The sequence below is a fragment of the Hylobates moloch genome, unplaced genomic scaffold (assembly GCF_009828535.3).
Source record: "Hylobates moloch isolate HMO894 unplaced genomic scaffold, HMol_V3 SCAFFOLD_110, whole genome shotgun sequence".
Taxonomy (NCBI): Eukaryota; Metazoa; Chordata; class Mammalia; order Primates; family Hylobatidae; genus Hylobates; species Hylobates moloch.
In genome coordinates this window covers 38,177-61,273 of record NW_026652385.1, presented here as the reverse complement: position 1 = coordinate 61,273, position 23,097 = coordinate 38,177, and the positions used below count along the sequence as shown (strand labels likewise).

Below are 23,097 nucleotides of genomic sequence, written 5' to 3'. Positions count from 1 at the left end.
CAGTCGACATGCTCCTCAGTTTACAATGGGGTTATGTCTCAATAAACACCTTGCAAGTTGAAAATATTAAGTCAAAAAAGCATTTAATATATCTAACTTTCTGAACATCACAGCCTAGCCTAGCCTACCTTAAATGTACTCAGAACACTTGCGTTCACCTATAGCGGGGCAAAATCATCTAACACAAAGCTTATTTTATAATAAAGTGTTGGATATTTTGTGTAATTGATTGAATACTGTACTGAGTGAAAAACAGAACGGCTGTATGGGCACCCGAAGTAGAGTTTCTACTGAGCGTGTTTCGCTTTTGAACCATGGTGAAGTTGAAAAATCAAGTGTAACCGTCGTAAGTCAGGGACCATCTGCACAGCAGAGTGTTTCTCAAGCTGTACTGTGCCCATCACCACCGGAGACCTTGTTCAGCTGCAGACTCTGACTCACTAGGGTCTGGGCCCCAGAACCTGCATTTCCAACGGGGCCCCAGGTGACACTGATATACTACGTAGACCACACCTTAACCAGCCAGATTTTAGAGGGTGAAAAACTTATTATTGTAGACCCTGTGTATCTCTAACTCTCCGGATATATCGCTTAATAAGTTACCTGTCTTCTAGCTCCATCTGTATTTCAATTTTTCTAAATAAAAAGAAGAGGTCATTTGCCCTCGGTTCACAGAATGAACCGCAAGCTGGCTAAACTGAAAGATGTCTAAGCCACACCCTCGACACAGGCTTCTTCCTGCTTTTACCTCCCTGGTTAGGTGGCTTTTCTAATTACTTGGATGGTTCATATGCTCACCTCTCGAGGAAGAATTCACCAGAAGTGAACAAGGCTCTCACACTTTAACCACGTGTAAACACTGCACCCTAGGTTTATTTCCTAAATGGTCTTCCTGACACTGCAAAATGGCTTAAGTGGGAAAGCACATTCGTTTGTTCCTTCAGCACCACTACCACAGTAATAGACAAGAACGAAAGAAAGATATAAAAATTCATCTCCCAACCCATCTGTAGAACCTTACCGGCGACTTCTTGATGTCAGAGACAGCATAATTCCCTTGTGATACCCATCTGGCAGATTCAGTTAAAGACAGGCCGGTTCCATAAAGGTTGATGCTAAAACGACCCTGGAATACACGACCAACAAAAGAGATTTTCAGTCCAGGTGATGTCCCCCAAAAAGCAAAGGCAAAGGTGATACAATAAAAGGTACTTTGGAAAAGAGAAGGATGTTGATTAATTGTGATAGCTAATAATTATTGATGGTATTTAGTTTTGTTTGTTCAGGGCCAGCCATTCTTCATGCATCATCTTAATTATCCTCGAAAGAGCTCTATGAAGGAGGTTTTCTTTACAGATAGGGAAACTGAGGCTTAGCGGAAGTGATTAACTTCTCCAGGATAAGGTAAGAGTCCAACTCACATCCTCCTGACTTCAAAGTCCTTGCTCCATTCGGCCTCCCTAACACAGCAGTCCTGATGTTGCTCACAATTATCAGATTCCTTCAGGAGCAAAATGTCACTGTATAATTTTTCTAACAAGATCTTGGTGCCAAGCTTCCTGGGCTTCCAGCTCCCTGGGGCGATTAGCACACCGCGTACTAAGCACAGCAGGGCGGGACTTCAAAGGAGAGGCGCTTTCCCCAGGACGGTCAGCAGAGGGCAGGGTTGGCCTGCTCAAGACCACCTGGGCCTGGCGGATGCGGCTTCCAGGTTCCCGTAAGGGAGATGTCCCAAACCCCTCCTTTCAGAGTGCCTTTCAGAACATGGCCTCTGGTGCCTCAGTATTGATTTCTAAAGAAACGGTGCAGCAGAAAGACCCTCTCGCTGCTTTCTCCAATTGTCTCTCTCTTTCAAAAATGACTCGCAAAGGCATCTGAAATACTTTCTTCTTGAGGCTTCCTACTCCACAATGAGCAGTTTCAGAGCTAAAAATATTCCACACGAACACTCCTGGTTGCTTTCTCTCTGAAACTGACAAGCCAGCACTTTGTCAAAACAGTCTTTTATAAACAAGGAGAGGCACGGAGGAGCTCACAGCTCATCAGACCCACGTGTAAATAAAGTTCTTTCACCTGTGATTAGATCCTGGCCAGATCTTTTCTCCCCTCTTGGAACCTCTGTTTATTCATCTGTAAAATGGAAGGTACTAAAACTCTCTTCCCTCTGAGCACCGTACAGAGGAGTAAAAGAAATCAGCTATGGCTGGCGCTTAGTAGATATGCAAAAAAGATGGTATCTGTCTTACATTTTCTAATTGTTTCGTAAGTGTTCGTGGGATCTCTTCAATATACCAGTAAGCTTATTGAGAGTAGGTTTATTGCTTTGTTTATTGAATCAGCTATGGTTTGTAACATATGACTAGTCACTTAAATATTATATCCTAGCTCCTCAATTAAGATTTCCAGGACTAAGTGTAGCTTAGAGGTCTCTCAATGCCAGTTCCATAAATATTGACTAACAAAAGTTTATAAAGACTTCTGGAGTGCTAGATTCCACAAGATAGAGGTGACCAGAGGACTTAGTTTGGACTAAGTCAGTGGTTCTCAACAGGGCACGATTTTGACCCCAGGGGAAATCTGGCAATGTCTGGAAACATTTTTGTTTGTCACAACTGTGGGGGGGGGGCAGGTAGTGGTGCTGCTATTGGCATCTGGTGGGTAGAGACCAAGGATGCTGCTGCGATGCACAGGACAGCGCACAACACAGAATTCTCCAGCCTGAAAAGTGCTGAGGCTGATTGAAAACCTGGTACAAAGGGTAGATCTACCCTAGAATCTTGCTCCCTTCTTTACTTTCAGCGTGACCTCAGGCAAAGAGCCCGCCCATGTGTAAAACGGATTAGTAAGACTTAACCTGTGAATAGGAGGTGATTAGATAGAAGGCACAATGCATGTCACTCATTACCTGGCAGACAGTAGGTAATATTTAAAAAATATTTTTGGGCTGAGTGTGGTGGCTCACACCTGTAATCCTAGCACTTTGGAAGGCTGAGGCAGGTGGATCACCTGAGGTCTGGAGATCAAGACCAGCCTGGCCCAACATGGTGAAACCCTGTCTCTAATAAAAATACAAAAATTAGCTGGGCATGGTGGTGCGTGCCTGTAATCCCAGCTACTCGGGAGACTGAGGCAGGAGAATAGCTTGAGGGCAGGAGGTGGAGGTTGCAGTGAGCCGAGATTGTGCCACTGCACTCCAGCCTGGGCAACAGAGTGAGATTCCATCTCAAATATATATATATATATATATATATATACGACATTTTTATGACAATATGCTACAGAGGTTCATGGTTATGTGGCATGGCTGCCATGCTCAGGTGTTTTTGATTGTAGCTGTGAGAAGTGACAGCGTGCTGGCAGTCCTCGCAGCCCTCGCTCGCTCTCGGCGCCTCCTCTGCCTGGACTCCCACTTTGGCGGCACTTGAGGGGCCCTTCGGCCCACCGCTGCACTGTGGGAGCCCCTTTCTGGGCTGGCCATGGCCGGAGCCCACTCCCTCAGCTTGCGGGGAGGTGTGGAGGCAGAGGTGTGAGCGGGAACCGGGGCTGCGAGCGGCACTTGCGGGCCGGCTGGAGTTCCGGGTGGGCGTGGGCTTGGCGGGCCCCTCACTCCAAGCAGCCGGCCGGCCCTGCCAGCCTGGGCAATGAAGGACTTAGCACCCGGGCCAGCAGCTGCGGAGGGTGTACTGGGTCCCCCAGCAGTGCCAACCCACCAGCACTGCGCTCGATTTCTCGCCGGACCTTAGCTGCCTTCCCGCGGGGCAGGGCTCGGGACCTGCAGCCCGCCATGCCTGAGCCTCCCACCCCCTCCATGGGCTCCTGTGCGGCCCGAGCCTCCCTGACGAATGCCACCCCCTGCTCCACAGCGCCCAGTCCCATCAACCACCCAAAGGCTGAGGAGTGCGAGGGCGTGGCGCGGGACTGGCAGGCAACTCCACCTGCAGCCCCAGTGCAGGATCCACTGGGTGAAGCTAGCTGGGCTCCTGAGCCTGGTGGAGATGTGGAGAATCTTTATGTCTAGCTCAGGAATTGTAAATACACCAATCAGTACCCTGTGTCTAGCTCAGGGTCTGTGAATGCACCAATCAACACTCTATATCTAGCTACTCCGGTGGGGCCTTGGAAAACCTTTATGTCTAGCTCAGGGATTGTAAATACACCAATCGGCACTGTGTATCTAGCTCAAGGTCTGTAAACACACCAATCAGCACCCTGTGTCTAGCTCGAGGTTTGTGGATGCACCAATCGACACTGTGTCTGGCTGCTCTGGTGGGGTCTTGGAGAACCTTTGTGTCGATACTCTGTCTCTAACTGATCTGATGGGGACATGGAGAACCTTTATGTCTAGCTCAGGGATTGTAAACGCACCAATCAGCGCCCTGTCAAAACAGACCACTCGGCTCTAACAATCAGCAGGATGTGGGTGGGGCCAGATAAGAGAATAAAAGCAGGCTGCCCGACCCAACAGTGGCAACCCGGTCGGGTCCCCTTCCACACTGTGGAAGCTTTGTTCTTTCGCTCTTTGCAATAAGTCTTGCTACTGCTCGCTCTTTGGGTCCACACTGCTTTTATCAGCTGTAACACTCACCGCGAAGGTCTGCAGCTTCACTCCTGAAGCCAGCGAGACCACGAGCCCACCGGGAGGAAAGAACAACTCCAGACCACTGCCTTAAGAGCTGTAACACTCACCGCGAGGGTCCGCGGCTTCGTTCTTGAAGTCAGTGAGACCAAGAACCCACCAATTCCGGACACAGCTGCACTGAAGCCTCCTCCGACACCGGATTCTGTATGTTGCATTATTCCATTGGCCATTTTCTTTTCGTTTTTTTTTGAGACAGGCTCTCACTCTGTCACCCAGGCTGGAGTGCAGTGGCACGATGTTGGCTCACTGCAACCTCTGCCTCCTGGGTTCAAGTGATTCTCCTACCTCAGCCTTCCAAGTAGCTGGGACTACAGGTGTGTACTGCCACGCCCAGCTAATTTTTTCTTTGGTAAAGATGGAGTTTCACCATGTTGGCCAGGCTGGTCTTGACCTCAAGTGATCCACCTCCCTCAGCCTCCCAAAGTGCTGGGATTACAGGCATGAGCCACCACGCCCGCCACCCCCTACCCCCAAATTTTCTTATCTTGCTATCATTCCTGCCCCCAGGAGTGGGTCCACATAATTCAAAGTGCCCAGGCCATCCTAGTGCCAAGAATGTCCCTCTTTTCTCTCTCCATTCTGCTTTCCACTCAGACTGCCTCTCCCACCTGTACTGCGAGAGAAAGGAGACTTGATCTGCTTTGGCACTGAAGTTTTCGGGAGGTTCAGGCTGCTGACCCAGCTTCTTTCTGGACAATGCCCCCAGCCGACCTGAACGTCCAGTGTCTGAACATGCTCACTATATACATCTACTAAGTCTGCCTTCCCAGAGTGGTTGATGAACCCAGATGCAACAGGAGATTGTCCTCCTCATTCTCCTTCTGACCTTTCCAGTTTAGAGATCTGCATTTCAGCAAATGTCCTAGCTGATTGTTAGCACTCTGAAAGTTGAGTTCCACCAGAGAAGTAAAGACCTAATGTTCTTTCTGGCTCTGCTATGGGACATCTTTGCCCTTAAAGGCCTTATCTTCAAGGTCTAAAGGGCACACGAGTTGTAAATACTAACTTCTGTGGCCTATTCTAAAGAAGAGTGATTAAGAGTTATACGTTTACTAGATGGTCCCTAAATGTTTGCAAAAGATGTGCTTAGACCAAAGGATAATCCTGTTTTCTGTTGTAAAAGAGCAAATGTTGCAGAAATCTTGCCTGAAAACAGAATCAAGAAGACACGTCTACTATCATGGATATGAATTCAGACACATTTAGGTTCAAATCCAGACTCTACTGAGCAGCAGCTGTATAGGTTTGGGCAAATCCTCCTAATTTCTACTCCTTACCCTCCTCCTCTTTAAAAAGGAGGCATTTTCATAGAATACTGTGGTGATTTAAATGCTACATTGAGTAGACAATACTGAGTACAGTGACTAAAGCATAGATGCATAATAAATGCTAGCTATTAATACCATCAATAATAATAGTGTCACATCTACTGTCATCAGGATAAAAAATATTGTGGTTATGTTTCAAGATGAGGGGTGTTGGGGAATCCACTCTTATTAATAAATACATCCACAAAGCAATAGTGGTCAATGAGGTAAAAGAAAGAAATTCTCAAACACAACATCATTCTGCTTTGATTTCTGTGCAATCACTAGGTCAAAGGCTGAACCACCTACTCCGAAGCAGTCTCCACAATCGCGCCTTCTACAAACCCTTTCCTGGAAAACTCATTTGGAAAACTCACATCTTGCATCAGTGTAGCGGGTGCTCAATACATGTGTAAGGAATTGAATTCTTAAAGTACCCAATATGGTTTGAAGAATGAGCTGGGAAAAAATACAAATTAGCCTCTCACAAGATTTGGGTTTTCCCATTTAGGAATTGCTTGTCAGGATTTAGCAAATCAATCGGTTCATTTGTCTCTGAATTATTAAAATAAATGAATGCAAATTACTTTTCATTTACTTAAGCTTCCCAAAGGATGTGCACATACAAACAAGAAAATCCTGAGATATTCGAAAAAGGCAGGACAGGGCCAGTCTATTAGCCACTAAAATGCAACAGATACCAATGGGGTTTTTGACGCCATCAATTGCCCTAAAAAAAACTGCACTTCAAAAGTTTTTGATTCTTGGGTAATGGAAGAAAGGCTCTTTTTACCATTATGTCCTTTGTTTATTTTCTTTCTCCCCTGAGAGCTTCCTCTCCACTTCTCTAAAAGGTTTAGCAATGCTCTTCTAAAGCTTGAGGCCGAAAAAATGCCTCGTTAACAGAACGTTCAGATGTGTTTGTCTTTGGATGTTCTCTGTAGTTGGGGGTAAATCCATCCTATGGAGACAGGGCTTGGGATTCTGAATGCATCACAGAATCCCAGTCTTCAGACTTTTGAAGGTTCACAGGCGAAGTGAGAAACTCTTGACAGAGTTTAACAACAGCTTTGTGAAGACCTCCTTTAAACCAAAGAGAAAACTGTGGCCAAGTTCTCCTGTCCAGAATCACTGAGTTCATTATGTTTGTCCTGCCTTCCAAGGGCAGAAGCTTCTTGCAAAGACCAACACCTGCTTTGCAAAATTAGCCCGAGCTGATTATGACAGCATGTTTCAAAAGACAAGCTAAAACTTGCCGCGCCTCTCTCAGGCGAGAAAGTGTAGAACCACAGAATGGGCAGAAAGATTGCTGCTGAGTGGCTCTGCTGAAAAGCCATCCAGCAGAAGATGATGAATTTGCACTTCTGGTCTGAACACTGCAAACTCTGTAGGACTGAAGTAGGGGTAACAGGTTGAGTCAATGACATCCACAGAGCCCCAAGCCTTGGTCCAGGAGGACTTCTAGAATATATTATTATCTCATGGATATTCGTTAACCTGTCATCCTCTCTAATAGCCTGTAAATTTCTCAAAGGATGAATGTTTGTGAGTCTCCAGTAAAAAGGATGGTTCCTGTTACAAAGTGAGCACTTAAGAAAGGTCAGCTGATTTGTTACTAAGACTATTCTAGAGCCATTTCTGACTACCATTCAGGAACCAAAGGAAACCCAGATAAGTCTTGAAAATTTTGAGATCTCCAGGTCCAACCTTTATTATTTTTAAAAAAATTGGTTTCAGGCTTACTTTGAAAAATTTAGGAAACCCAGCAAAGTTAAACATCAAATAAATAAAAAAAAAAAACCTTACCAATACACCCAACTAATATTTTGAAAAAGTCCTTTCAGACTTTTTCTCTGTTTATACATTAAAAGAAAATACGGATAGGATCATACTGCATGTACTGTTTTGCATCTTGTTTTTTCTGTCTAATCCATGTAAAGTGTTTTTCTATATCATGCAATATTCAGATTCATAAAGGCTGACAGTGGTGTGTTGGCACTCGCTTGAATTGGCTTTTAAGAGTCAATTGTCTGCCTTCTTCCTAGCCCTCCATTTAGTGACATAGTGTTGACGGCTTGAAATCAATTATGGGGAGAATATTTACACCATGGCAACTGACAAATGTTACAAAGCACGACCGTCTTTTTTGGAAGTGTCAGTCATTAAATATTTACTAGCACTCTGCTGACTCTACAATATTCATTTTATTAACCACCATAATTTAACCAAGCCCTTGCTACCCGACATCTAATTTGTTTCTAAGTTGACGTGTTTTGTGGAATGCAGAAGTTAGGCATGTAGCTATGATCATTCCTTTAGGACCCACTTTCAGGAGCTGAATTATGAGACTAGACTCCAGAGCATTTGAGAGGGTCTTGATACATGTGGCCAAACTGCCCTCCAGAGCAACTGTTCTAATCACATTCCAAGGAACAGATGCAACCGAGGATGTTCCCGGGGAAGGTGGGAGGTGAATCCCTGGCAAGGGGCAAGGCACCAAGGACATACCTGTGGGCACTTGGCAGCGCTGTAGCAATCCCCGGCTGTGGCAAAAGGGACGGGATGTCCTTCGCTTGTCCTTGCAAACTGTAAGTCAGTGGCTGTGGGGTGGAGAAGGGGTTAAAGGCAGGGGAAGGTAAGAGTGGGAGGAAGGCAAGGAAGGAACAGGACATTAACAAGGAGACAGAAGGGAAGGAGAAGAGTAAGAGGGAACGGGAGAGAAAGAAGCAATGTGAAGTATTAGTGGGCAAATGGATCCAGATGCTCACTTGCTTTTTCCTCATTATATTTGTGGTTCTGGGAGCTTCATTCCCTGAGCTTCATCAGCCCCGAATGTCTGTCTCCCCACAGTATGGAAGCCAAAAAGGGGGTTTCAGATGACTTTGGAATTGATTCCTACATAAATAAATATGTGAATCACCTCACTTAAATGTAGCGTAATTGGCTGGTTGAGAACCTGCTGTTATCCTGCACCAAGGGCTTCAGGCCAGGGGGAAATAAGCCAGAAAGAAAGCATTTCCAGCTACTTAGGAGTGATTCCCTGAGGTTTCCTCTGTCCTCCCGTGGCCTAGGCACTATTATTGCCAAAATGTGGAGCAATTAGAACCCCCATCTTGAAATTATTTATGGCAGTTTCTCAAGTTCGGGGCTAGGCTGTAATTTTTCATTTTTTAAAGAGCCAGTAAATACGAGGCCAACCCAAAGTGCATGTTGTTAACCGCTATTGTAGCTCCTGAGATGAGCTCTGCACATGGAAAGGGAGGAGTTAACCTGAGAATCCTGCAAAAGCTGTCTGCAGGGGAGACTGGAGGCCAGAGGCAGGTTTCATCTTTCTGCCTCGTCTTTCGGGAATGGCCTTAAGCTTTCTACAGTTCACTACACTTTGGTGAGAGGGAAATCCCAGTGCTCCATTCTGCAAGGAAAGGGGCCCTTGCCTGCTTCAGCATGTAGAACCCTTGGGTCTTAGCTGGGGTGTTTTCCTAAGTGGAGAAACTGCAGACCCTCTGCCTTTAGCCCTCATCATTCTAGCTCAAGGAAATTTAAAGTATCTTGGTACAAATCACATTTAATCTATCTCAAGAGAAAATCAATGCAATATTATGGGTATAATGTTAATGAGGAAAAATTAATTATTCATTATTTCTGTTTTTCCTTTATGCAAGGGAACATGTTGAGGTATTTTAGCTGTCTTTAACCACTCCTATGATTAATGTCCCCAACAGAGATGCAGTGTTGGCGAGAGTATGAAATCAGCCCACACACAGGCTAGTTTAGAAAAGGTAATTGTGTGTTCCCTTTTTCTTCTGCACATTGACAATTGAATAAAATTAGTTTTAAGTCTATGTAAGCATGTACACTGTGCTGGGGAAAGCTGGGGTGGGGGTGGTGAATGTTGCCCACGAACTTCTTGGCTTTGGGGTTTTGTATCTGCTGTTTATTCTACCTTGAACACTTCTGCTACCACCTCTGCCTCCCCCACACTGACCCCTGTGCCTGGATAACCCTAACTTGACCTTAGGGTCTCTATTTCAATGTCATATTTTCTGGGATGCTGCCCTGACCTCCCACATTTCAATGGTGCTTCTTTCATGCACTTTCATCTACTTCATTCATTCATTCAAATTCATTCATCACAAATCAGAGAGAGCACTTGGCTTGTGCGAGCCGCTTTCCAGGCACTGGGGATACAGCAGTGAACAAAAGAGACAGAACTCTGCCTGCAGGACTGTCCTCGCTGCACTGTAAGCTCCCAGTGTTCTTCCTCTCCATACCCTCAGCACTTCCCTGCCAGCCAATGTGCAAGACATGCTTGCTGTCTGAATGAAGAGAAGAACGCACACGTTCCCAAAGGACTCCTCACTGACTTACTGATTATCTGCATGCTGGTCAGGTCTATTCTGATTTTCTGAAAACTGGAAAACCCAGCGGCCGTGTAATCCTTCCGACATTGGCAGTCATCACGCCGGCTCCCGTTATAGGGACATTCCGTTGGGTTGTGTAACCTAAATTATACAGAGAATGTTCTGTTAAGGAAAGAAAAGCATTTCCAGGGATCTCCAGGCCTCTGAGATCTTCTGAGCCTGGCTCTCCTACCTGTGCCCATAAACCTCGGAGAAATTCTCAGAGTCTCCATGCACCAGTGTCACGTATTCTTTGGGGTGGTCAGAGTGCATCCCCGCACAGAATATCTGAAAGACCATAAATAACCCATGAAGAGTGGCTCAGAAATGATGTAATGAGAGCGGTGATCACTCACTCTAAAAATATTCTCGAAATAATGACTGGTATCTGACATTCACCTTCAGAAGCTTTCCTCCAATCATTAGGAAATATTCACCATCTTCACTGGCACCTTTGAGTCTTTTTACCTCCTTGCAATTCTGGGGTAACTCACCTAGAAAACACCAATCACAAAAAATAGAGTGTGATGCTCCAAGATGTGAATTATCTGCCTATAGAATGAATGACATTGTTCACACTAAAACTTTTTAGCAAAGGGAATGATTTCCTTCAGAAAAAATTTATTTCTAAAAAGGGCAGGCAATCAAATGAACAAAGATATCCTGTTCTTCATGCTAAACAAAGGTAACTTCAGTTGGCCAACTTACAGTTATAGATATGACGGCAGGTTTTTCGTTCTTCTGGCTTCAGATCAGTGTGGCATAAGTGGCTGGGTTGGTCCTCATTGGTTAAACATTGCACAGATCTCTGCATCACTCCAACACCACAAGACACTGAGCACTGTAAGACAAATGAGAGTCAGCGGTGTGGCTATGGAATGTGGGAGGCATAGGCTTCTGGTGGTGTGGAGCTCAGAGCCCTGATGTCATCATATACATGGTGTCACTTCAGACCCTGTGTTGCTGAAGATAAAAAGCTAACATTTACTGAGCACTTACTATGGGCCGGTCTCTCTGCTAAGCTTTATAGATTCATATTCATGCATTTATAAAAACATATATATAAAACACTTATATGTATGTATAAAATTTGTGTAATTTTACACACACACACATAATTTTTTCATTTAAGCCTCACAGTACCCCATGAGATAGTATTACCATTGTCTTATTTTTACAGGTGGGAGGCTGGGGCTCAAATATTAAGGAATTTGTTCAAGGTCACAGTGGAGCCAGGATTCAAACCCTAACTGCTTCCAACTCATCATACATTTTTGCCTGATCATTTTTCATTTCTTTCTTTCTTTTTTTTTTTGAGATAGAGTTTTGCTCTTGTTGCCCAGGCCAGAGTGCAATGGCACAATCTCGGCTCATGGCAACCTCCGCCTCCCAGGTTCAAGCGATTCTCCTGCCTCGGACTCCCGAGTAGCTGGGACTACAGGTGCGCACCACCTCACCCAACAAATTTTTGTATTTTATTAAAGCAATGTGTAGAGGGAAATATATAATACTAAATGCCCACAAGAGAAAGCAGGAAAGATCTAAAATTGACACCCTAACATCACAATTAAAAGAACTAGAGAAGCAAGAGCAAACACATTCAAAAGCTAGCAGAAGGCAAGAAATAACTAAGATCAGAGCAGAACTGAAGGAGATAGAGACACAAAAAACCCTTCAAAAAATCAAAGAATCCAGCAGCTGTTTTTTTTAAAAGATCAACAAAATTGATAGATCACTAGCAAGACTAATAAAGAAGAAAAGAGAGAAGAATCAAATAAACACAATAAAAAATGATAAAGGGAATATCACCACCGATCCCACAGAAATACAAACTACAATCAGAGAATACTATAAACACCTCTACGCAAATAAACTAGAAAACCTAGAAGGAATGGATAAATTCTTGGACACATACACCCTCCCAAGACTAAACCAGGAAGAAGTTGAATCCCTAAATAGACCAATAACAGGCTCTGAAATTGAGGCAATAATTAATAGCCTACCAACCAAAAAAAGTCCAGGACCAGATGGATTCACAGCCGAATTCTACCAGAGGTACAAGGAGGAACTGGTACCATTCCTTCTGAAACTATTCCAAGAGATAGAAAAAGAGAGAATCCTCCCTAACCCATTTTATGAGGCCAGCATCATGCTGATACCAAAGCCTGGCAGAGACACAACAAAAAAAGAGAATTTTAGACCAATATCCCTGATGAACATCAATGCAAAAATCCTTCATAAAATACTGGCAAACTGAATCCAGCAGCACATCAAAAAGCTTATCCACCATGATCAAGTTGGCTTCATCCCTGGGATGCAAGGCTGGTTCAACATACGCAAATCAATAAACGTAATCCATCATATAAACAGAACCAAAGACAAAAACCACATGATTATCTCAATAGATGCAGAAAAGGCCTTCGACAAAATTCAACAGCCCTTCATGCTAAAAACTCTCAATAAACTAGGTATTGATGGGACGTATCTCAAAATAGTAAGAGCTATTTATGACAAACCCATAGCCAATATCATACTGAATGGGCAAAAACTGGAAGCATTCCCTTTGAAAACTGGCACAAGACAGGGATGCCCTCTCTCACCACTCCTATTCAACATAGTGTTGAAAGTTCTGGCCAGGGCAATCAGGCAGGAGAAAGAAATAAAGGGTATTCAATTAGGAAAAGAGGAAGTCAAATTGTCCCTGTTTGCAGATGACACGATTGTATATTTAGAAAACCCCATCGTCTCAGCCCAAAATCTCCTTAAGCTGATAAGCAACTTCAGCAAAGTCTCAGGATACAAAATCAATGTGCAAAAATCACAAGCATTCTTATACACCAATAACAGACAAACAGAGAGCCAAATCATGAGTGAACTCCCATTCACAATTGCTTCAAAGTGAATAAAATACCTAGGAATCCAAATTACAAGGGATGTGAAGGACCTCTTCAAGGAGAACTACAAACCACTGCTCAACAAAATAAAAGAGGACACAAACAAATGGAAGAACATTCCATGCTCATGGATAGGAAGAATCAATATCACGAAAATGGCCATACTGCCCAAGGTAATTTATAGATTCAATGCCATCCCCATCAAGCTACCAATGACTTTCTTCACAGAATTGGAAAAAACTACTTTAAAGTTCATATGGAACCAAAAAATAGCCTGCATTGCCACGACGATCCTCAGCCAAAAGAACAAAGCTGTAGGCATCACGCTACCTGACTTCACACTATACTAAAGGCTACAGTAACCAAAACAGCATGCTACTGGTACCAAAATAGAGACATAGACTAATGGAACAGAACAGAGCCCTCAGAAATAATACCACACATCTACAACCACCTGATCTTTGACAAACCTGACAAAAAGAAGAAATGGGGAAAGGATCCCCTATTTAATAAATGGTGCTGGGAAAACTGGCTAGCCATATGTAGAAAGCTGAAACTGGATCCCTTCCTTACATCTTATACAAAAATTAATTCAAGATGGACTAAAGACTTAAATGTTAGACCTAAAACCATAAAAACCCTAGAAGAAAACCTAGGCAATACCATTCAGGACAACATAGGCATGGGCAAGGACTTCATGACTAAAACACCAAAATCCATGGCAACAAAAGCCAAAATAGACAAACAGGATCTAATTAAACTAAAGAGCTTCTGCACAGCAAAAGAAACTACCATCAGAGTGAACAGGCAACCTACAGAATGGGAGAAAATTATTACAATCTATCCATCTGACAAAGGGCTAATATCCAGAATCTACAAAGAACTTAAACAAATTTACAAGAAAAAATCAACCCCATCATCAAGTGGGTGAAGGATATGAACAGACACTTCTCAAAAGAAGACATTTATGCAGCCAAAAGACACATGAAAAAATGCTCATCATCACTGGCCATCAGAGAAATGCAAATCAAAACCACAATGAGATACCATCTCACACCAGTTAGAATGGCGATTATTAAAAAGTCAGGGAACAACAGGTGCTGGCGAGGATGTGGAGAAATAGGAACACTTACACTGTTGGTGGGACTGTAAACTAGTTCAACCATTGTGGAAGACAGTGTGGTGATTCCTCAAGGATCTAGAACTAGAAATACCATTTGACCCAGCCATCCCATTACTGGGTATGTACCCAAAGGATTATAAATCATGCTGGTATAAAGACACATGCACACGTATGTTTATTGTGGCACTATTCACAACAGCAAAGACTTGGAACTAACCCCAATGTCCACCAATGATAGACTGGATTAAGAAAGTGTGGCACATATACACCATGGAATACTATGCAGCCATAAAAAAGGATGTGTTCATGTCCTTTGTAGGGACATGGATGAAGCTAGAAACCATCATTCTCAGCAAACTATCGCAAGGACAGAAAACCAAACACTGCATGTTCTCACTCATAGGTGGGAACTGAACAATGAGAACACCTGGACACAGGGTGGGGAACATCACACACCAGGGCCTGTCATGGAGTTGGGGGCAGGGGGAGGGACAGCATTAGGAGATATACCTAATGTAAATGACGAGTTAATGGGTGCAGCACACCAACATGGCACATGTATACATAGGTAACATATCTGTACTTTGTATACATGTACCCTAGAACTTAAAGTATAATAATAAAAAAAAATTATATTTTAAGTAGAGACAGGATTTCACCATATTGGCCAGGCTGGTCTCGATCTGCTGACCACATGGTCCGCGGACCTCGGCCTCTCGAAGTGCTAGGATTACGGGTGTGAGCTACTGTGCCTGGCTGCCTGATCACTTTTCAAGACTAAGAGCTGCCTGGTCCACAGCCAGGGGGCTGTGACAGTCTTCCAGGGCAGTCCCAATTTGAAATATTCTGCCTTGTTGTATCCCAATGCAATGAAGTATTTCATACATAGAAGCACTAGAACACACAGACTTCTTAACAACATAAGCAACAATAACTACTCCTTCTGTAACTCTTATGAGTATCAGATTTTAAGTGTTTTTTTTTTTTAATTTGCAGTAAAATATATATAAAACATTTGCCATTATAACCTAAGTGCTTTGTATACACAGGCTGAGTATCCCTTATTGGAAGTGCTAGGGAACAGCAGTATTTTGCATTTCAGATTTGTTTTTTTTCAGATTTGTTTTTTTTCAGATTTTGGAATACTTGCAGTATTACTAGTTGGATATCCCTAATCTGAACATCTGAAACCCAAGATGCTCCAAGGAACATTTCATTACAGTGTCCTATCGGCACTAAAAAATGTTTGGATTTTATAGCATTTTGGATTTTGGATTTCTGGATTAGGGATGCTCAACCTGGGTAAACTCATTTCATCTTCACAACTACCAGTTTTAAAGATGAGAAAACTGAGACACAAAAGTTATGCCACTTGCCCAAGGTTGTTCACCTGGGAAGTGGCAGAACCAGGGTTCAGATCCACACTCTCTGGCTTCAGAGCCCATGTTCTAAGCACCAAGCCACTTTGGTAAACAGACAGAAGTCCCTTTGATCCCTGTTAGCCCATTTCAAGTTACTAACTCCAGGGTTTCTCCTGGAAGTAGAGTTACTAAGGAGAGTGGGTTAGGCAGGACATGTTTAAGACGGGGTTGAGATCCAAGGGCTTTCAGATTTGAGTGCTCAGTCTTCTACTTACGCTCCCCCAGTTGCCAACTCTCCAGGTGGCCGAGACCGGGCACTCCCTCAGGTAACAGGGGTGAACACTGGGGGGCTGCGTGCCCGGGCAGTTGATGGTGGTTTGGTAGCTGTATTCGTAATTCTCCTTCCCGGTGTAAATCTCGCTGCACGAGACAAGCCTTTGTTTGTAGCCTTTTCCACAGGTCACTGAGCACTGCAAAGACAGGGATTGAGAGGAGAGGTTCGAGCAGTTCCTGGGGGCAGCCCACAATAGGCCCCTGACCTCCACACCGAGCGCTGACCGTGTGACTATGCTGCAGAAAGCTCCCACTTCATTAGCTTATTTATTCATTTCAAGCGGCAGGCCCTGAGCGCACAGGAGACAGGCAACCCTACAGGGTGCCTCTGGGATCTGGTGCTTCCACTGGCATCTTCTCAGCCCCCACTGCAGGTGGGGGTGCCTCAAGCCCCTTCTGGAGGTTTCGAAGGGAGGAGGAGGGGGAGGTGCTCCAGCTGTCATTCATTCAGTTTGCATCTTCAGCCCACCTGCACAGGTTGGCAAACTGCTCTTTTCTAAAGCTATGATGACCACCAAATTGGGAAGGGAAGAGGAGACAACCGCTGACCCATGAGTTGGCATTTTGAGTGTGAAATCCAAGCACTGAGCCAAAGGGGACTCTGGGACTGTTTTCCTTCCCTCTTTGGTGCTGTTTCCTTTCCTACCTGCCCTCCATTTAATTTCCTTCTCCTCTCTCTCTCCCTGGCTATAGATTTTTTTTTTTTTTTAGACTGCATCTCACTCTGTTGTCCAGGCTGGAGTGCAGTGACATGATCTCCGCTCACTGAAACCTCTGTCTCCCAGGTTCAAGTGATTCTCATGCCTCAGCCTCCCAAGTAGTTGGGATTACAGGCGTGCGCCACCACACCCGGCTAGGCTATAGATGTTGACCGGCATGTTACCTTTCTGCTTTTCTACCTCTTGCTCTATATCATGCCCTCGTCTGTACTCTTTTATCCTAACTCTGGCATTTAAACATACTCAACCAATACAGAAATGGAGAAGAAATACACATCATTATAGTGTCCCAACTTTCAACCTCCTTAGCTAAGTTTTTTAAAAATCATTTTCTATTTAAAAAATAAAACTGAGTTACAATTAATTGAGTTTTGGTGATATTTTTAGGCAACAGCATCAAATAACTGGTCATGTTTTGTAAACGTGCTTCATAAACTTGGAGTAGAGTGCCGGTATTCTCTAGACTTACAGTTCTTGGATTTGGGATAAACACCCCAAAACAGTATGCCACATGTGGTGTGTTATGCCTTTTCTGGGGTGAGGGACCACAGCTTTCATCAATTCTCAAGGGCAGTTAGAAGCAACAGTGTCTGCTCTGCCCTAATGTCTCCTGCTGCTTTTAGTCACATAGTTTTCTTCTCCTGCAACTTTTCCAGGGAAAAGGCTCTCCTTGAAGAAATCCCAGAGGCAGGAGAGAACAAGTCCAGCTACAGGCATGCAGAGCATCCCTGGGCCTTCCCTTCCAGTTGGCTCGAGACATAGAAATGCTCTGTGTACATTTCTTCCTTCTTTGGCTGCTGCTGTTCAAATGTTTGAAGGCCAGGTTGACGCCAGGCCAGGAAAGTGTAAGGCCAGCCCGGGGTGTTTCATGCAGATGGCTAACAAACTCTGTCCAAGCTCTGGGTAATCTTAGTGTCTAACCCAGTGCTTGCATGCGTTGACATCAGTCCATACTAACTTAAACAAAGTTGTGCGTTTGAGAGGGGCAAGGAATGAGACTCTTGACCCCTACAAACCAGGAGCAAAAGCAGTTTCCTGGCTATTTATGTGGGGGGGCGCCCAGTGGGAGACAGGCATTTGCTGAAGGAACTGAGCCCCAAATATGGTCAGGCTAAACGCAGAGGCCTTCACATCTCTGTAAAGAAGCTGGCAAGAACAGATGCTCTCAGCTAGCTGATATCAGCATTGTGAAAATGTTGACTGCTGCTGGTTTCCTGAAATCATTTCAGAGAGAAACTCATACTATAGACTCTGCATGTCTTGGTGTATGCGCTTGGTTCCACATGAGCATGTATTACTTTTCTAAATTGAAAATAACAGCAAAGCAAAACAGTAAGACTGTGGGCTCCCTGCATGAGCTGTACGCTTCAGGCCCTGCTAGAAAATGCACGTGTCAATCAGGACTGACAGAGCTTTTCTTTGCCAGTCCAGCTCAAGCCTCCTCCAATTCGGGTGGAGTAGAGCTCAGAGAAAAACACACAAAGAAGCCTCCAGGTAATAGAGGTCCCAGAGAGAAGGCATGTCTTCTTTTCTAGAGAGAATGCTGGTGCCAGTCCCTTTCGGCCCCTCTCCCCTCACTGCAGGTTTCCTTCCCTGTGGTCCCTGTATCTGTGCTAAATACTGTTTCCAACCCTGTAGTTCTTGTCCATAAATTTGCAGACTTTTCAATTCATGATACACCTGCGAATTTACAGAAATGTGGAAGGCTTCCTTTTTTCAATCTTCTCCCTGTCTCATCTTTTGGGGGTTATGGTTATATTAAAGCTATAGGAGTAATATGACTCAAGTCCCATAATAAAACTGCTACACAAGAGATAAGCTAAGATGAAGATGTCAATCTTGGCCAGGTGAAAGGTGAGATCTCCCTGCGTTGGGATCTGGATGGGTTGGAACCTATGCCTCAAACCCAACATCAAGAACTATTCTGAACACTCATTTGGATTCCACATGTATCCTGGCTGGCCAAGAGCGAATCAATTTCATAAAGATCAGAACCATGTCTCCTCTTCACTCTCTAAGGGCATACGGTACTATTCAGGGCATACCGAGAAGATGCAGGGTTGGGGTCGAGCAGCGTTTCCCAGCCTCAGCACCACTGACATTTGGGCCAGATAATTCTGTATTGTGAGGGCTGCCCTGTGCACTGTAGGATGCTTAGCCCCATCCCTGGCCTCCACCTTCCAACCCTGGCCAGTAGGGTTCCCTTTCCCCAGTTGTCACAGTCAAACTGTCTCTAGACACTGCCAAATGTTCCCTCGAAGGACAAAATTCACAGGAATAAAGGATAGGGAGAGATAATTAGAAAAGACTTTGGGATCAGCTTTAGTGCAGGAAGCAATTCAACACCCAACACACACATCATCTAAATGCAAATATTCATCTCATTAACATGTGAAACTGCTGCCTGTCAAACTTTGAAGAGACCCAGTGGCAGCAATCATATTACCTAACAATTTTCAGTACCTTTACTGTGAGTCCAGATGCCTCCCTTTGAAATCTCTAAATGCTTTTGGTCAAATAACAGCTGGTTTGAATGCTACAGATCTCTCATACAGATATGAACGTACTACGATGTTTGAAAATAATATAATCATGCTATGATTACTACTGGTTTATTACCATTAAAAAGGGTCTAGATAAGCATTGTGCGCAGGAGGATATATGAAAAAATGGTACTTGAGATACTTTGGATATAATAGAAAATTATTTTCTTCCTCTGAAGCTGTTTGTTAAAACAGGCAAAACACATCTGGCTCATGAAAGGGGTTTGTTTGCCCCTTACAATGTTTTAAAACCAAAAATTTGAGCCCCCATTTTTAAGTTAGGAAATCTCACATACTAGTCCAGATTTTTAGCCTCTCTTGAAAAATCAGGTCTGGTAACGATAGACCACATTTCTGCATGGCCACAGCTGGAGTGAAAGAGATTTTGCTCCCTTCACACAGCATGTGCTAGTTTGTCATAGTTGCCACCTCTCCCTGTTGTATCCCTGGCACTACAATATTTTCTTATACTTAACTGTCTTCAGGCACCTCAAAGCATCCTACGAGTTTGCAGCCCCTGTAATAATTTCTTCTTTATGCCAATAGGACATCAAGGTGAATCACAGAATGTAGACCTGAAGGGACTTAGAGACCATCTCATACATCTCTCCCGCTTTGCATACAAGGAATTCTAGTTCGGGAAGGCTAAGGACTTGTCAGAAAACACGCAGTTCACAGTGGCAGATCGGGCGGGTAGCCTCAAGTCTCCCACATTCCTGCACTCATCCCTCTGCCACTCTCAGGCCATGGCTGAGCTGACGACGGTTGCAGTCCCCAGGATGGTACCTCTGACCATTCTCCTGTGATCCAGACATACTCGCAGGGTTGCAAACTACAGCTTTCGCGGTCCGCCGGTCGCTTGCTCATGTCACAGCGTGTACCATGCACCTCGTTTTTGTTGTCATCCACACACACCACCTTGCGGTACCTGGAGCCTTCGCCGCAGGTCTTGGTGCACTGTTAAAGACAAGCAAAAGGGAAGAATAAACCATAGTTCCTTATATCCTATGGCTGTAAGTATGTGTTTACCTGTCTACATAGCCTGTAAGATCATAAGAGCCCTGAGGGCAGGGATTGACAGAGAACTTCTCGTTTTTTTTTTTTTTTTGAGATGGAGTCTTGCTCTGTGGCCCAGGCTGGAGTGCAGTGGCGCGATCTTGGCTCACTGCAAGCTCTGCCTCCCGGTTCACGCTGTTCTCCTGCCTCAGCCTCCCGAGTAGCTGAGACTACAGGTGCCTGCCACCACACCAGGCTAATTTTTTGTATTTTTAGTAGAGACGGGGTTTCACCATATTAGCCAGGATTGTCTCAATCTCCTGACTTTGTGATCTGCCCACCTCAGCCTCCCAAAGTGCTGGGATTACAGGCGTGAGCCACCACTCACGGCCGAAAACTCCTCATTTTACCCCAGTTACCTAACAACTCTGTTCCTGGCATTCACCACCCAGCTGCCTAAAGGAAGGAAGGAAAGTATAAATGAGTCAATCTCAGTTTAGAAAGGACCTTAAATCCTATTTACTTCAAACACCTACACACAAGTGACTTGATTTAACACTTATGGCCAAATGTTTACCAAACTGGTGTGGCCAAGTGTTTACCAAACTGGTGTCTAAATAATTCCAGGATCAGGGACATGAGTACCTGCCCAGGTAGCCATCTCATTTCATAACATGGAACCAAACAGATCTCTTTCTATGTTCCAGGCCCTTGTCCTAGTTTTCTATTCCAGGGAAGCATAAAGGAAAGTTTCAGCTCTCACAGGTAATCTCCTCCAGCTATTTGAAGAGGGCTTTCCTGTGGCCCCAGGTGCCTTTTCTTCTCCAGGGGAACTGCTCTCATCCCAAATCATTCTGCAAATATTCACTAAGTTCCTACTAGTTGTCAGGCCCTGTGACGGGTCCTGGGTGAACAAGAGTGCACACAAATGGCACATTCTCTGTTTTCAGAGAGGAGCTTATATGTTAGTAGCAAAGGCAGACAACAAAGAAGATAGCTAGGTAGTGAGATGTAACAATTACTGTAATTCCATTTTCCAGATGAAGAAAATGGGACTTTGAGAGCCTAAGTTACTTGCCCCAGGTCACACCTCTCTTTATGAGGTAGATGGGACAGCTATGTTTATTCCCATAAGCTAAGGGATCATTACAGAGCAAGTGGTAGGTTTCATTCTAGGATAATCTCTATACTGTCCACAGATTCTTATTTGTTTTGCTTTAACCAACAGCAAACCCTACCCCTGAAGTTTATCCTTAGTGCCCTGTGTTGCTAAAGGTCACTGAAAGCCTATTGTATCTAAAGCCTCTGTGTCACCCAACATTTCAAGACTCTAGACTACATTGGGAAGCCCCAGTGAGCTAACTGAAACCTGTACCAAGGACTGCTGCAGTTTCTTAATTTAGGCCATGGATTGAATACCCTGTTGGCAACAGGCTTATCTAACAACTGTGATTTTTGTTGTGTGGTTAGAATGTTGTCTTTTCTTTCTTTCTTTTTTTTTTCTTTGAGACAAAGTCTCCCTGTGTTGCTCGCATTGGAGTGCAGTGATGTGATCACAGTTTGCTAGAGCCTCGACTTCCCTCCTACATTTTAGTCCCAAGTAGCTGGGACTACAGGCATGAGCCACCATGCCCAGCTAATTTTTTAATTTTTTGTAGAGATGAGTCTCACTACGTTGCCCAGTTTGGTCTTGAACTCCTGGGTTCAAGGGATCCTCCTTGGCCTCCCAAAGTTCTGGGATTACAGGCGTCAGCCATCATGCCCAGCTAGCACACTGTCTTTTAAAATGTCTAATTTTAGTCTCTTTACGGAGAACTACAGACCCCACCTCTCTTTTTCATCTAATGGGCAGCCTTTCCTTTTATCCCTGCCTTGCCTCAAAGGCATTTGTGTTTGGAACTCAGCTTCACTCAGAAATGTCTTCTATAACACGCCCTGTGTCTTTTTTTTTTGGTGATAAAATACACAAAATATAAAATTCACCATTTTAACTATCACAAGTATACAATTCAGTGGCATTTAGTACATCTGCAATATTGTGCAACCATCACCCCATCTAGTTCCAGAATAGTTCATCACTGCAAAAGGAAGTCTTGTACCCGTTAAGCAGTCCCTCCCCATTCCTTCCTTCCTATAGCCCCTAGCAACCACCAATCTGCTTTTTGTCTCTGTAGATTTGCCTATTCTGGGTATTTCACATATATGGAATCATCCAGTATGTGGCCTTTATTACCTGACTTCTCTCCCTTAATGTTTTTGAGGTTCTTCCATATTGCAGCATGTATCAATATTTCATTCCTTTTTAAGGCTGAATAATATTCTATTGTATGGATATATTCTATTGTATGGATATACCACATTTTGTTTATCCATTCCACAGTTGATGGACATATGGGTTGTTTCTCATTTAGCTATTGTAAATAGTGCTGCTATGAAAATTCATGTACAAATTTAAACACCTATTTTCCATTATTTTGGGTATATATACCCGGGAGTGGAATTGCTGGGTCATAGAGTATGCTCCGTGTCTTTTGTGAGCTACCCTGTTCCTTTAGGAAGGAGAAGGGATATGCTGGCATTTCCTGGTAGCCCCTTGTCACTTGCAAACTTAACTTAAAATTTCTGCTGCTTGGGAGTCAACCTCAATATCTAGAATATGGAGTCACTCCTCATCTTTCTGGAGCATAAACATAACTTGAAACCACCGTGAGGTGAGCATGGAGGAGCAGAATCACTTCAAATTAGTGCAGGAGGCCGGCTGAGCCCAGTTCCCTAGCTCATC

General features: G+C 44.1%; 1 protein-coding gene across 1 annotated transcript in view; it reads right to left on the bottom strand.

Moving 5' to 3' along the window:
- Positions 1 to 23,097, bottom strand: part of LOC116463983 (A disintegrin and metalloproteinase with thrombospondin motifs 9-like) — a 46,643-nt gene that overhangs the window by 8,611 nt on the left and 14,935 nt on the right. The window contains exons 3-10 of the mRNA XM_032147271.2: positions 20,106 to 20,276; positions 16,000 to 16,194; positions 11,055 to 11,187; positions 10,746 to 10,840; positions 10,540 to 10,634; positions 10,315 to 10,448; positions 8,455 to 8,546; positions 1,022 to 1,126 (exon numbers count right to left, since the gene is read on the bottom strand). Coding sequence (XP_032003162.2) covers positions 1,022 to 1,126; positions 8,455 to 8,546; positions 10,315 to 10,448; positions 10,540 to 10,634; positions 10,746 to 10,840; positions 11,055 to 11,187; positions 16,000 to 16,194; positions 20,106 to 20,276 — 1,020 coding nt within the window. The remainder of the gene's footprint in view (positions 1 to 1,021; positions 1,127 to 8,454; positions 8,547 to 10,314; positions 10,449 to 10,539; positions 10,635 to 10,745; positions 10,841 to 11,054; positions 11,188 to 15,999; positions 16,195 to 20,105; positions 20,277 to 23,097) is intronic.